This window comes from Coenobita brevimanus, chromosome 57, assembly GCF_032717465.1.
Source record: "Coenobita brevimanus isolate Jiangsu-jjx chromosome 57, ASM3271746v2, whole genome shotgun sequence".
Lineage (NCBI taxonomy): Eukaryota > Metazoa > Arthropoda > Malacostraca > Decapoda > Coenobitidae > Coenobita > Coenobita brevimanus.
Window position 1 is genome coordinate 11891534 of NC_137010.1, and position 16260 is coordinate 11907793.

At 38.7% G+C, this 16260-nt stretch overlaps 1 protein-coding gene across 3 annotated transcripts in view; it reads left to right on the plus strand.

The window, feature by feature from the left end:
- LOC145402093 (uncharacterized) overlaps positions 1 to 16260 on the plus strand; it is a 130996-nt gene that overhangs the window by 23569 nt on the left and 91167 nt on the right. For 2 of the 3 annotated variants that reach the window (XM_080274205.1, XM_080274203.1), the window contains exon 3: positions 6532 to 6561. The exons of the other annotated variant lie outside the window; for it this stretch is intronic. In XM_080274205.1, coding sequence (XP_080130331.1) covers positions 6532 to 6561 — 30 coding nt within the window. The remainder of the gene's footprint in view (positions 1 to 6531; positions 6562 to 16260) is intronic. 3 annotated transcript variants of the gene reach the window in all.

Sequence of the window (16260 nt, forward strand, 5' to 3'; positions counted from 1 at the left end):
CCTTGGTGAGAGAGGATAGTGTTTGGAAACTCCCTGTACTGTCGTTTGCAGATGATACTGTGTTGTTGAGTGAAGACAAAGGGGAGCTGCAAGGCTTGGTGGATGAGTTTTGGAGAGTGTGTAAGAAACGGAATCTAAAGGTGAATGCAGGGAAGAGTAAAGTGATGGTCTTTGAGAGAGGTGAAGTCAGTGAATGTACAGCGAGGTTGGATGGTTAGGAATTGGAAAATGTGAGTACGTTTAAGTACTTGGGTAGTGTGATGAGTAAGGATGGAGGTTTGGAGGGTGAAGTGTTTGAAAGGGTACAGCAGGGAAGAAAGATTGCTGGTTCTTTGAAAGCAGTTATAAGAAACAGGGAAGTGAGCATGGAAGTGAAAAAGTTACTACATAACAGTATTGTGATACCAACTCCAACGTATGGAAGTGAAGCTTGGAGGTTGTTGGAAGGACACAAGTCAAGAGTGAGAGCAGTGGAAATGAGTTATTTAAGAGGAGCCTGTGGAGTCACATGGAGAGACAGGCTGACGAATGAGGATATAAAGGAGCGTTGTGGTGTGGATGTGGGTATGATAGGAAGCGTTATGAGGAACACACTGAGGTGGTTTGGCCATGTGGAGAGGATGGAGGGTGAAAGACTGACGAAGAGAGTGTATGTGAGTGAGGTGGAGGGGGGGAAGAGAGAGGGGGAGGCCGAGGATGAGATGGAGGGATGGGGTGGAGAGGTATATGAGAGAGGGGGGTGTGAGTTGAGAGCAGGGCAGTGAAATGGCGGTGGACAGGGAGACGTGGAGGCGATTTATTTGTGGCCATCCAAATGGGATTGAGGCGTCTGGCAATAGATAGATAGATAGAATTGCCTTGGTTTAGTGACTGAAACGGAAGTGGAACATGGCTGGTGTTTTGAAGGTCTTGATCCAGAAAAAAGGCCACAAGAGGACTGCATGGTGTGTTAATGTTCATATTAATGTGTGGGTGTTAAAATATAGGTATAACCAGTGTGAAAGCAAGGCTGGGTGCAAGAGAAGTGGAACGTATGAAATGCTTGCTACATGGGTTCAATAAATTGTGGTACAGTAATTCCTCATTATGTGGCATTTTTTGATATTTTTTTTTTTTTTGCTTTTAGCTCCAGATTAGTTTTTAAAGACTTGTTCTCGAAGCCTCAACTGCAAACTATGACAATGATGTTCCAGTTTCATAAAATTACAGAAGCATCTGTAAGGAGTAATTTTGATATTTTGGAACAAATACTGAACTTGAAATGAGGTCTGCTTGTGTAAGAGTTCTCTAGAAGTAAAGAAGGTCTTAATAGAGGGCAAAAGAGCATATCTTTAGATGGATCAGTCAGAGAACAAGTATGAGTAGGATAGTGAAAGTTAGCTTCTGTACCATAGGGTAATATTAGTTACTTGGGTTACTTTTGGAACTTTTTCCCTTGAAGTTTTTGTTGTTGTGTCAAAAGCCTCATTTAATTCTATGTTTTTCTGATATCCATTTTTCAGACGAGTGTATCTTTAGGTGGTTTAGTTGCAGAACAAGTATTTGAATAGGGTAGTGAAAGGTTAAGCTTCTGTTCTGTAGAGTAATAATGATTACTGGGTTTATTTATTTATTTATTTTTGTTCTTTCAGTTTTTGTTGTTGTATCAATAGCCTCATTTATTTCTGTGTTTGTCTCATGTGCATATTTTAGTACACATGCTTTGTGCATTAACCCCTTAACTGCGGGGCGTCACTTTCGTGACGGTCGGGAGCAAGGGAACATACTGCAGGTCGTCACTTTTGTGATTCTGTGTTATTTTGAATTCGCCCGGGTTTTCAAGTGGTGGCTTGTATCATCTATCAGTACTACCAGTGTCCAGCTACACTCAGTTCTGCTAATGTCATCTGTACTGCTATCCACTGTTGACAATTTAGCCATTTTTCCCCTGTCCTTGACTCCCCTCCTTACCTCCCCTCCATTACCCTCTCCTTCCGCCTGCCCACCTACGCTACGCTACGCAAATTCTGGATGGATTTTTGCACTCATTTTATCCATTGAAATGTGCCCTATGCCCTATTCTTATACAAAATAATATATAAAAGAAAGGGAAAAGGTAATTGATACTGCCATACATCTGGAATCGGCTAATTATCACCTAGCAACACCCCACGTGCACTCATTCGCTAATTTTCCCTGTTTATTTCCCCTTGAAATATGCCGTATGACCTATTCTCATAACAAAAATATATATAAGAAAGGAAGGGAGAACCCTAAGTGATTATTTACATTCACCTGGAACTACCTGATTTATTATGTATTGTCTAGATTTCCTGCTAATCATTTCATAACATGTAAATTAGCATCTGTCACCACGCTGACACTGTCAACCCTTCCCTGTCCCTAGGCCACATCATTCAGTTTACTGTCGTCTTTCTAGGTGAAACCATGTCGGATTCGCGCCTGTCCAATTCCGCGGCTTCTAAGCCCCCTGCAAAGGGTCCTGTGACCTCTTCCCCTACTAAACCTCATGTGGGAAGGGGTAAAGGGCTAAGTGACTCTGTTGTGGAACGTGAACTGGCTAATTTATCAATGATAACAATGGACAGTGACTACGATCTTTCTGGTGACTCTGAAACAGTGCAAGTAGATGTGTAAATAATGTGTAAATAACAAGTGAAAGCAATGAATGTAAATATAATTGAACAGTGGAATATAGTTTTATAAGTTACTGCAAGTGACAGTGCATAAATAGTGTAAATAAAATAGAAATGTAAATAATGTAAATAAAATAGAAAATGTAAATAGAAATGTAAATAATTAGTAATATATGAATGGGAGTAAAAATACTTGGAGTAGTGAAAGTGAAAGCTTCGTTCTAGCCTGTATAACTTGGAGTAATGAAAGTGAAAGTGACGCTAGTTTACTGAACGAGAAAGTGAATGCCTGGAGTGAAATTAAACTACTAGTCCTGAAAGAAACTTATGGATAAATATTGTATATATGAATGTGTAATAAAGTACTAGGAATATAAAGTGTGAGTGTGTTTATAAATAATAAATGACAGCTCCACCTCAGAATACCATTGGGGAACGAGCGCGGGTGGAAAGCTCGTATGCGCTCATAATTTACATTACAGTACTTTCACAGTTTTTTTTTGGGGGGGGGAATATGGATTCCAAACTACTTGAAATTCATAGAATAGTGTTTGTAGTGATAATATCAGGCGGTGGTAACCATATTACGGAGTATCGGGAAGTGTAAAGTGGAGACTTCGTTACCAAACTTCAGAAGTCTCGACAAGTCCTACAGTAGTTGACAAAGGCTCAACAAACATCCCAGGAGAAAGCTGAAGGTATGTGTCATATGCTTATTTAATTATAATATTCTAGGATTAATAACTGATTTTTGGCAAAATATTTTTAAAAGTCAGTCGGAGCGCAATTATTCCCGTGGGACGCGCACGGCACACTCCTGACATCCCTGAGGTTAAGGGGTTAAAAATAGGATAAACTGTACTGTTTTTTAATTTATCTTAAGGAGACTGGTGAAGAAAATAAGCAGCTAGGAAAAGTTACATTGTACAGAATATATCTTGGCTGTTTATGCATATGTGCAGTACAGTACACCTTTGCAGCAGTACTCGGATAAGTATGTAACAGAACAGTAATATGGTATATTTTGTATATATACTGTACCGTATATCATATTGTATAATTTTTAATGGCATCAGTATGCTTGTGTGTGTTGACCTTGATCGCCTGATGGTAGCCCTCCCTTGCTTGATATTTGGCAGCTTCCCTGTTCAGTCCTTTTTCCCAAAGGTCACACTCTGATGTCATCCCAGGTCTATTGTGGTCTGCCCCTCACATCCCTGCTCTTGACATTCGCATCTCTTGCCTTCCGCACCCAGTTGTCACATTCCATCCCCAAATCATGCCCAGACCATTTCAGCCTACCCCACATCATCACAACACCTATACATTCAAGTCCCATCCTTCCTCTCAACTCTTTAATTGCAATCCTAGCCCCCCAGTGCCTTACATTCAAGGTCACGCTACACATCCATCTAATTGTTGTCATTTCTGTACATTTGATCCTATGAATATCCTCTTCCTTTGCTTCCCAGGTCTCACAACCATACAGCATTACACTTCTAACACATGCCACATTAATGGATCCCTTAGCATGGAGGGAGAACCCTCTCAGTGCTAAGGGAGTCAACAGCCCCCATGACTTCCACCAGCCACTCCATACCCTAACCATAGAGCTAGCTCCAGCCCCTCCTTCGTTACATAACATGTCCCCCAAATAACAGAACTACTCCATGCACTCAAGAGACTCACTAGCAGCATCAATCCTTTCATGCCCCTCAATCTCTACATGCTCTCCCTGACACACTGCATGCACAAAATCAGCGTTATTTTGCAGCCTTTCTCTAATACCAACGTGTCTCTTATGCACCCACTTACCAAACACTGCGCAAGATGGAGTTATTGTACTTCCCACACCGTTGTGACAAATTGTACATGGCCACAATTCCTGTGCTTTGACAGTACTGCCACTAGCTATACTGTAGATGTCTACCTGTTTTATTTGCATATACTCTCAAACCCTTGTGCCCCAATTCCATCTCTCCACTTCCTAAATCTTTCCTCCACCTCCCTTTCATGCTCTGCAGTCAACATCAGGTCATCAGCATAGAACATCTCCCATAATATCCATTTCTGAATCACATGAGAGAGCTTCAAGTACCATGACAAACAATAAGGAGCTCAAGACTGACTCCTGATGCATGCCAACATTCACGGAAAATTCATTACTCTGCTCAAATTTTCATCAGTTCTTATGTGGGTGCAGCACCCACATACACAGCCATAACCACTTTAATCAACCACTCCATAATCCCAAGCTTTCTCCTTGCCCACTTCACTATCTTCTTAGGGACTGTCAATAGCCTTCTCCTTATCAACAAAAAACAAGGTAGAGCTCCCCTTTTTTTCATTATCCTTTTTTCCTGAAACTGTTGGGCAATGAGTGTGGTATCAGTGATTCCTTTGTGTGTCATGAACCCTAACTGCATCTCATCAGAATTCACTCTTTCCCTTATCATACCTTCTAGAACTGTCTCCAGTTCCATCGTTATCTGATCCAAAAGTTTTATGCCTTTTAAATTTCCTCTTTCCAGGGCATCACCCTTTCCCATATACACATTTAAAGTCACACTCTTCAGCCAGTCCTCTGAGACAACAGACTAGCATATAAGAAGATTTATCATATCAGTAACACGACCTGCTTCTATGTATCATGAAGCATTCAGCGTTCCAATAGTCAACCCAGACACACCCACCACCTTCCCCAACTACATCTTGCCCATTGTCCTGCTCATAGTTGCAGCATAAAGCAAAGGCCAAGAGACAGCCTACCATTTAATTACTAGTACAGTAATTTTAAAGATGCTAATTTTTCCAAAATTGACACACCCTAACACTATAGACAAGTATGGTACCTCTTATTAATAGCAGGTGCCTTATACGAGGTCTGCCCAGAAAGAACCAAACTTTTTAAATAGTACACCAACCAGCCAGCAAAGCATGATCGCATGTGGTGGTGACTTTGAGCTTCAGTCTAACACTAACTGCACGCCACATCACTTAGTTATCAAGGTATGCACGCTTGAGTGAATATGTGTTTAGCACACTTGGTGATTTGTTGCAAGTTGAACAATGAAGGATCTTGAAGAGCAACATCATCTGTCATTGTGTGAAATTCTGTTTGAAATTGGGACATCTTTTCATTCTGAAAAATGTCGTAACAGGTGATGAAATGTGGATGTATGGTACAATGTTGAAATAGAAAGGCAACCTTCACAGTGGGCTGGAACATCATCATTCCAACCAAATAAAGTATGTCAGAGCCTCTTAAGTGTGAAAGTGATGATCATCTTTTTTTTCATTGGTATGGTGTCATTCATAAGTTTGTTCCACATGGTCAGACAATCAATAAAGAGTTTTACTCGGATGTCGTGAAGTGTTTGAGGGAGGCAGTGCAAAGGAAGAGGCCTGAGATGTGGACAAACTATGACAATGCACCTGCTCACGTATTGCGTCTTATCCATGACTTTTTGACGAAGCACAAGATGACCATCATCCTCCAGCTGCCCTACTCTTAACCCCTGTGGATTTTTTTTTTTTTCCTCCAAAGTTGAAGTCCACCCTGAAAGTTGTCAGTTTCAGAAGATAGGTAGAAGAAAATTCACCAAGTGCATTGAACACACATTCACTCAGTGCATGTACTTTGATTACATAGTGACATGGTGTGATGTGGCTAGTGTTAAACTAAAGTTCAAAGTCGCTGCTACAAGTGTTCCTGTCATGATCATGCTGTGCCAGCTAGTTGGTGCACTATTTAAAAAATTTGGTATCATTTTGTACGGATCTCATATTGTCTTTTTAAACTACTTATTGGTATCACTACTTATATGTACAGTAGTTGATGGATACATATTAAGATATCTTCTAAATAAAGTTTATTTTAATGCCTTTATTTCAGGGATTTGCAGTACCCAGCACTTCCCATTGTGTGAGTATAACTTAGATTATCTAAAATGCATGTTCTATAATCCTGTGTGTGTGTGTGTGTGTGTGTGTGTGTGTGTGTGTGTGTGTGTGTGTGTGTGTGTGTGTGTGTTACCTAATTGTATCTTTACAGGAATGAGTCAACCTCGTACTGTCCCGTGTCTTAAACCGTATTTATCGTACATATCCTTAAATTTGTGAATTGTTTTGGCACACACTATTTCATTCAGTAGTGCATTCCACTGATCAATTGCTCCATTTGGGAAACTAAATTTCCTTACGTCTTTATCACCTGTCTTTTTATGCATTTTTTTGCAGTGTCCTCTTGCTGATGCATCCCCATAGGTTATGTAATCATTTATGTCTATTTTCTCCTTCCCTGATATGCATTTATATAGCATAATCATGTCACCTCTTTTCCTTCTCTCCTGTAACGTTGGTAGATTCAGTTTTTTTTGTCTCTCTTCGTAGCTTAGATCCCTTAAGCTTGGTACCCATCTTGTAGCAGCCCTTTGAACTTTTTCAATCTTGTCTATGTATTTTTTGAGATGAGGACTCCAGACTACTGATGCATACTCCAGGGTTGGACTGATGAATGATGTTATTATCTTCCTTAGCATGTCTTCATTTATGTATGTGAATGCTATTCTCATATTTGCAAGCAGTGTATACATGTTCCGTACCTTCTCACTAATTTGGTCAGCCGAAGATAGTCTGTTATTGATAATCACACCTAGGTCCTTCTCTCTTTCTGATGTGTGTAGGGTTTTATATCCTAATGTATAATCCCAATCAGATCTTTTTCCACTTTTACCAAACTTGATTACATGACACTTTTCCACATTGAATTCCATTTGCTATGTATTTCTCCATTCATGAAGTTTATTTAATTCTTCTTGTAGCACTTTACAAGACTCTGTGTTAGTAATTCTCATTTGTATTTTTGCATCATCTGCAAACATATTTAGATAGCTTTCATTTCCAGTGTTACTGTCTGTATCATTTATATACACTAAAAATATGATTGGTGCCATAATTTTGCAAGTCATTTCTCTCCATGTTGAGTAATTTCCCCTTAGTGCTGTTCTCATTTCTCTTTTTCCGAGAAAATCTTTCATCCAACAATACAGTTTGCCTCGGATTCCTCCTTCATGGTACAGTTTCCATAAAAGTCTTTGGTGTGGTACTCTGTCAAATGCTTTCTTGAAATCTAAATAGATACTGTCCACCCATCCTTCTGTTTTCTGTAATGTGTGTGTTACTCTGTCATAGTAGCTCAACAGATTAGTAACATGATTTTCCTTTTCTGAAACCAAACTCTCTTTCTGTTATCATATTGTGTTCTTCTAGATGATTTACCCAAGCTTTTCTTATAATCTATCTATCTATTGCTAGACGCCTCAATCCCGTTCGGGGTGGCCACAAACAAATCGCCTCCACGTCGCCCTGTCCCCTGCCATTTCACTACCCTGCTCCCAACTCACACCCTCCTCTCTCATATACCTCTCCACCCCATCCCACCATCTCATCCTCAGCCTCCCCCTCCATCTCCCCCCTTCTACCTTAGTCACATACATTCTCTTCATCAGTCTTTCACCCTCCATCCTCTGCACATGGCCAAACCACCTCAGTGTATTCCTCCTAACGCTTCGTATCACATCCACATCCACACCACAACGCTCATTTATATCCTCATTCGTCAGCCTGTCTCTTCATGTGACTCCACAGGCTCTCCTTAAATAACTAATTTCCACTGCTCTCACTCTTGTGTCCTTCCAACAACGTCCGAGCTTCACTTCCATACGTTAAAGTGAGTATCACAATACTGTCATGTAGTAACTTTTTCACTTCCATGCCCACTTCCCTGTTTCTTATCACTGCTTTCAAGGAACCAGCAACCTTTCTTCCCTGCTGTACCCTTTCAAGCACTTCACCCTCCAAACCTCCATGCTTACTCATCACTCTACCCAAGTACTTAAATGTACTCACATTTTCCAATTCCTCACCATCCAACCTCGCTGTACATTCACTGACTTCACCTCTCTCAAAGACCATCACTTGACTCTTCCCTGCATTCACCTTTAGATTCCATTTCTTATACACTCTCCCAAACTCATTCACCAAGCCTTGCAGCTCCCCTTCATCTTCACTCAACAACACAGTATCATCTGCAAACAACAGTACAGGGAGTTTCCAAACACTACCCTCTCTCACCAGGGCCACTCCAACATCCACTACCCTACCTTGTACCTCTTTTATTACCCCATCTAAGTACAGATTGAACAACCATGGAGACATGACACATCCCTGTTTCAACCCATCCTTCAAAGAGAAAAATTCACTCAGTTCATCATCCACATGTACTGCAGCCTTAGCACCATCATACATACTCTTCACACAATTCAACAACTTCCCATCTACTCCATATATTCTTAATACTTTCCACAATCCTTGTCTATCCGCCATGTCATATGCTTTCTCCAAATCCATGAAAGCCGCATACAACTTCTTTCCTTTCTCTAGAAACTTTTCCACTAAAGATCTAAGAATGAATATCTGATCTACACAACCTCTTCCCTTTCTAAAGCCTCCCTGTTCTTCTTCAACTAATTCCTCTGTTCTTTCTCTAACTCTGTTAATAAGTATCCTACCATACACTTTTCCTGTTCTACTAAGAAGACAAATGCCCCTATGATTACCACACACTTCTTTTTCCCCTTTTCCTTTGTACAAGGGAATAATTATATCTGACTTCCAATCCTCCGGGACTCTACCTTCCTCCCAGGCCAATCTGCACATCTTCCACATCCATTCTACTATTATTCTCCCCCATGCTTCAGCATTTCACCACACACTCCATCAATTCCTGGGGCTTCCCTCAATTTAACTTTCTTCATTGCTTTTACGACTTCTGTCCTACTGATTTCTTCTGTCTTCTCACCTCCTTCCTTCTCCCAGCCATTCCCCAGCCACTTATACTCACATTACTACCATCCTCTATGTTCAGCAGTTCCTTAAAGTGTTCTCTCCATCTGCTCACTTTTTCTCCCATCTCCACTAGTAATCTACCATTTTTATCTTTCACTCCCCTGCTAACTTCACTTCCACCCTGTCTTACTTTCTTCACCTCGTTCCAGAACATTTTCTTATAGTCCCTCCACTTTACACTCACATTCCTTCCAAATTCCTCATCCACTCTCTCTCTTATAAGCTTTTCTTATAGGCTTTTCTAATACCTTGCTTACAACACTGGTTAGTGATACTGGTTGGTAGTTGAGTGGATTTTGTCTATTCCCTTTCTTGAATAAGTGAACAATGTTTGCTTTCTTCTAAATATCAGGTAGTTTACCTTGTCTCAAGGATTCCTTGAAAATTAAAAATAATGGTTTACTTAACTCCTTTGCACATTCATGTAGCACCCAACATGAAATTTCATCAGGATCATTTGCTTTTGCTTTGTCTAATTTACTTAACTCCTCCTGTATTTCTTTTTCTGATATTTGTATATCTGGTAATATATGTGGGTTTGAATGTTCCACATAATCCCCCTCAAAATTGTTTTGTTCTGTAAAAACTGATTGGAAATTCTTATTTAGTGCTTTCACAAATATCCTTCTCTTGTGTATAGGTGATTCCCTCGTCCTTAATGGATTGTATTTTATCTTTTACTATGGTTTTGCTTCTGATGTAGCTGTGAAATAGCTTCGGTTGATGACTACTTTTATTTATGATATCCTCCTCAAACTGTTTTTGGGCTTCCCTCCTTATTCTTATATAATCGTTTCTTGTCTGTTTATAGCTGTTATATGTCCTTTCACTATTGTGTGTGTATGTGTGTGTGTGTGTGTGTGTGTGTGTAAGGGCATAAACCAGGTCAGGTGTGCGACAATGAAGTACTGTACTGTATATTTTTAACCGAAAAATGCACGATAATGGCAGGAGTGCATAATTTGGTATACAGTAGCATTGATGATAAAAAACACTGTAACCAAGTGCACGATAAGTAAGGGATCACTGTACACACACACACACACACACACACACACACACACACACACACACACACAGAGGGAGTCAATTGAGGCAGACGTGCGACATCGGCGCTCCGTACCGAACCAACACAGCCAGTGGCATTACCTAAATTAGTATCTTTGTATGAGTCAAGCTCTGTACCAGGTTAGACTAAATGATTTTTCATTATTAAAAGAAAAAAAGTAATAAGTTTAAACAAGACTTGTTCAAACAGAAAAGAGAACCAAGACGAAAGAATGCGCTGAGTCAGCTGAGGTTTGTTTAGACTACAGCAGCACGGGGAATGTAAGTACATACTCTGTACTTTTAGTAAGCAAAATCGATACATACTTTAGTAAAGCAAATTTGGAAAAGAAAAGGGATAAAGGTAGAAAGCAAAATGATGATTTCTACCAAGAACTGGTTGAAGTGGAGACTCACAATAGACTGGTTGAAAGTGTACACAAACTAGAAATGGCTTTCAATAATGAAATTGATGAATAAAGAAGCAGATGCACTTGCAAAAGGAAGAAATAGAAAAGCTAGGAAGGGAGGCCAGCAAGAAAGACACAACCATCAGTGAACTAACAGTGGAATTGAGTACACTTAGGAAGAAAATGAGTGAATGGCAAGTACAGTAGTCAATCACGAGAGTGTTATGGAAGAGTTCAAAAATGACACAGAGACAATTAGGCAAGTAAGCAGTCTTATAGACCAGAGCAGTGATATTGAGGAGAAAGTAACACAGGTGAATGAAGCTGTGCAAAGCTACAAAAATGATGTGGAAACCACGTATGCTGAAATGGTGAAAGTAAAGAAAGACTTAGAAACAAGGGTGGAGGAAAAAAGCATTAAAAAGGAAGTGAAAAGAACAATCCAAAACAATCCAAAGTTAGTCAGAGATTCAGTAGATATAAACAAATCTATGGTAATCACTGGTATAGAAGAGGAAGAATTAAAAAACAAGATCACAAGAGACAAAAAGGAGATGGCAAATGTAATGAGCTTACTGAAAGAAGTATCAGAGGAAATCTGTAGTAAAGACATAGAGGAACACAAAAGGTTAGGGAAATACGAGAAAAGCAAGACAAGACCTCTAAAGGTGACTTTCCAGAGTGTAAACACTGTGGAAGAGATACTAAAAAATGCAAAGAATCTTATGGAAAAAGAGGAGTTCAAAAATGTATGGATAAAAAGATGCCTAACACAAGAGGAACTGGAATTACTGAAAGAGAAAAGGGAGGAAGCAAAAACAAAAAATGAGGGAAGATCAGAAGAGGAGAAGAAGAAATTTTTTTACAAAGTAATAGGATTGCAGGTATGAAAGTGGTACACAAACAGGATGGAATAAAAAGGAGGAAGGTAGTAAAACCATGTCATGACAAGTATATAAACAAGATGATAAAGTTGATGTACTCAAATGTGGATGGAATGGTATCTAAATTACTAGAGATGAATGATTATGTCAGAGAAAATGAACCACAAATAATATGCCTTACTGAAACAAAATTAACACCAAGGATATCCAATGACATACTAAACTTAGAGGAATACAATATATGGAGAAGAGACAGAAATTTAAAAAAAGGAGGAGGAATTATAATATTAACTAAGAAAAATCTAAAAGTCAGTGAAATAAAACTAGATATACCATCACAAGTAGAACTGATTGCGGTAGAGATCAACACATCTGAAGGGAAAGTAATTGTAGCCAATTTGTACATGCCACCCGGATCAAACACATGGGAAAGAGATGAATATGAGGTCCTGGCAGAGAGTACAATTCAGAGTTTAAGATCATTACTACATAAAATGGAAGAGAAATCGGAAAGAATTATACTAACTGGGGATTTTAATACAATTATAAATTGGAATACTCTAGATATAATTAGCCAAGAAAGCTGTTGGGACCAAAAGCTCCTGGATCTCCTGCAAGAGTTTTTCCTAACGCAACATGTGAAGGAAACCACCAGAAAAAGAGGACTTGATGTACCTTCAGTGCTAGATCTAATATTTACTAGGCAAGAAAATGATATTGACAGTTTAATATATCACCCTCCACTCGGCAAAAACGATCATGCAGTACTAAATTATAACTTCAGGATAGCATATGACATAGTTAACAGCAATGACAGTTACAAAAAGAGCCTAAACTATAAAAAGGGAAATTATCAAGACCTAAAGAAGTATTTCTTAGAAGCTGATTGGGAAAATGAGCTTAGAGGACAAGATTTAAATGCTGTATATAAAAAATTCGTGAATTTTATGAAATAGGAGTCCAGAAGTACATCCCACAGCACAAAGAAGCAGATAAGAAAATACAGAAATGGTTCAATACAGAATGTAAAAAATCAAAAGAAAGAAGAGATTTGTTGTGGAATAGATACAGAAGACACAATAGTGAAAGGGTGTATATTAATTACAAACAGGCAAGAAACGATTATACAAGAATAAGGAGGGAAGCCCAAAAACGGTTTGAGGAGGATATAATAAATAAAAGTAGTGATCAACCAAAGCTGTTTTACAGCTACATCAGAAGCAAAACCAAAGTAAAAGATATAATAGAATCCATTACGGACGAGGGAATCACTTATACACAGGAGAAAGATCTTTGTGAAGCACTAAATAAGAATTTCCAATTAGTTTTTACAGAAGAAACAAATTTTGAGAGGGACTATGTGGAACATGCATGTCCACACATACTACCAGATATACAAATAGCAGAAAAAGTAGTACAGGAGGAGTTAAGTAGATTAGACTTAGGAAAAGCAAGTGGTCCTGATGAAATTTCATGTTGGGTACTATGAGAATGTGCAAAGGAGTTAAGTAAACCATTATTTTTAATTTTCAAAAAATCCTTGAGTCAAGGTAAACTACCTGATATTTGGAAAAAAGCAAATATTGTCCCCTTATTCAAGAAAGGAAATAGACAAAATCCACTCAACTACCGACTAGTATCACTGACCAGTGTTGTAAGCAAGGTATTAGAAAAACTTATAAGAAAAGCTTGGGTAAATCATCTAGAAGAACACAGTATGATAACAGAAAGACAGTTTGGTTTCAGAAAAGGAAAATCATGTGTTACTAATCTGTTGAGCTACTATGACAGAGTAACAAACACAATACAGGAAAGGGAAGGATGGGTGGACAGTATCTATTTAGATTTCAAGAAAGCTTTTGACACAGTACCACACCAAAGACTTTTATGGAAACTGTACCATCAAGGAGAAATTCGATGCAAACTGTTTTGTTGGATGCAAGACTTTCTCATAAAAAGAGAAATGAGAACAGTACTAAGAGGAAACTACTCATCATGGAACGAAGTGACTAGTGGAGTACCACAGGGTTCAGTGCTGGCACCATTCATGTTGTTAGTGTATATAAATGATATAAACAGTAACACTGGAAATGAGAGCTATCTGAATATGTTTGCAGATGATGCAAAAATACAAAGGAGAATTACTAACACAGACTCTTGTAAAGAGCTACAAGAAGAATTAAATAAACTTCATGAATGGAGTTGTACATGGCAAATGGAATTCAATGTGGACAAGTGTCATGTAATCAAGTTTGGTAAAAGTGGAAAAAGACCTGATTGGGATTATAAGTTAGGAAATAAAACCCTATACACATCAGAAAGAGAGAAAGACCTAGGTGTGATTATCAATAACAGACTATCTCCGGCTGACCACATCAGCGAGAAGGTACTGAACATGTATACACTGCTTGCAAATATGAGAATAGCATTCACATACATAAATGAAGACATGCTAAGAAGGATAACAACATCATTCATTAGACCAACCCTGGAATATGCATCAGTAGTCTGGAGTCCTCATCTCAAAAAGCACATAGACAAGATTGAAAAAGTTCAAAGGGCCGCTACAAGATGGATACCAATCTTAACACCTACACCGCGGGCTTGTTTACCAATGACTTGCGTGTGCCGCGGGGTTATTGGGCTCCGACAGACTCTCAAAAAATATTTGCCAAAAATCAGTTATTAGTCCTAGAATAATAAAATTACATATGCTTATGGCACATACCTTCAGCTTTCTCCTGGAATGATTGTTGAGCCTTCGTCGGTTACCGTAGGACTTGTGGAGACCTCTGAAGTAGGGTAACAAAGTTTCCACTTTACACTTCCCGACAACCCGTAATATGATTACCACAGCCAGATACAAACACTATAAACACTATTCTACAATTTTCAAGTAGTTTGGGATCCATACTCAAAAAAAAAAACACTGTGAAAGCAATGGAAATTACGAGCGTGTCTGATCGTCGCACTGGCACTAGTTCGCTCTTGGTAGTCTGTCATTTATTATTCATAAAACCCCTCACACTTTATATTTCTATTACTATATAACATATATATCTACAGTCTTTATCCATAAGTTTCCTTCAGTAGTATTAGTTTATTGTCACTGTAGGGATTCAATTTCTTTCAGTAAAATACGTAGCATTCACTTTCTCGTCCTGTATACTGGCATTGAGAGTGATTGTCACTTTCATCTTCACTCTCATAACTCATAGCATTCAGACATGCTACAGTGAAACTTTCACTTTCATTACTCCTAGGGTATATACTCGTATTCTTATAATACTACTCATTTACATTTCTATTTACGTTCTCTATTTTATTTACGTTATTTACATTTCTATTTTATTTACACTGTGTTGTGCACTGTCACTTGAAATAACTTATAAAACTATTTTCCATTGTTCACGTATATTTACATTCATTACTTTCACTTGCTGTTTACACATTATTTACACATTACAGTAACCCCTCCAATATCCGGATCAATAGAGCCATCGGTAGGTTCAGATATTGGTTTTGTCCGGATATTGGGTCCCAGCTTATGGACTTGTACTTACGGACCCTAACACAGAGAAACACCTATACAACTCCCTCCGGACATGCATAGCACCTATTTAACACCCAAATCACACCAATAAGGCACATAAATGACTGAAATAAATGCAATAGAAACATAAAATGTGGGTTTAGAAGTATGTTCATACATTAATAAACATTCTGGTACTTATGGACTCTAACCGAACCTAACCTAACCGAACCTAACCGAACTCTGAAAAACACATTCCTACTGTACATGCATGAGGTAAGTTTAGTATGGAAAGAAGTACAGTATGACACTTTCTGGTAAGTATAGTATGGGAAAAAATACAATATGAAACATTCTGGTAAATATAGTATGGGAAATAGTACAACATGAAACATTTTGGCTACTTACAGCAAGTCCCTGGCCGCCTCGATGAATAACCGCCTCCTCTCGGACTCTGACAGTAAGAACGATTTCCTGAAGCACTTGCACTACACTCTTCCTGAAGTCTTGCACTGAACTTAGTCACTAACACACAGAAGTCCGTTCTTTTCAGAGTGTTCACTTTAGTCCAAATAATGTTCCATTAAATTTAAGTGTTGCACATTAACTTTTCCCAAGTTTTTTTAAGTTTCCAAAGCCAAAACAAAGAAGGTTAGTTACGTTAAATTTCTTTTCTACTTAGTCTTTTCTCCCAACTTGAAAACCTTAACACAACACACCATTTTTTTCACTGCACAACACTCAAAATTCCCGTGTGGTCTAGTGGAGAAGTTCTTGCTGTTTATTCACTGTCAGAGCCCGAGAGTATCACTGGCAGGCGTCCAAGGGGTGCATCGGTGGGT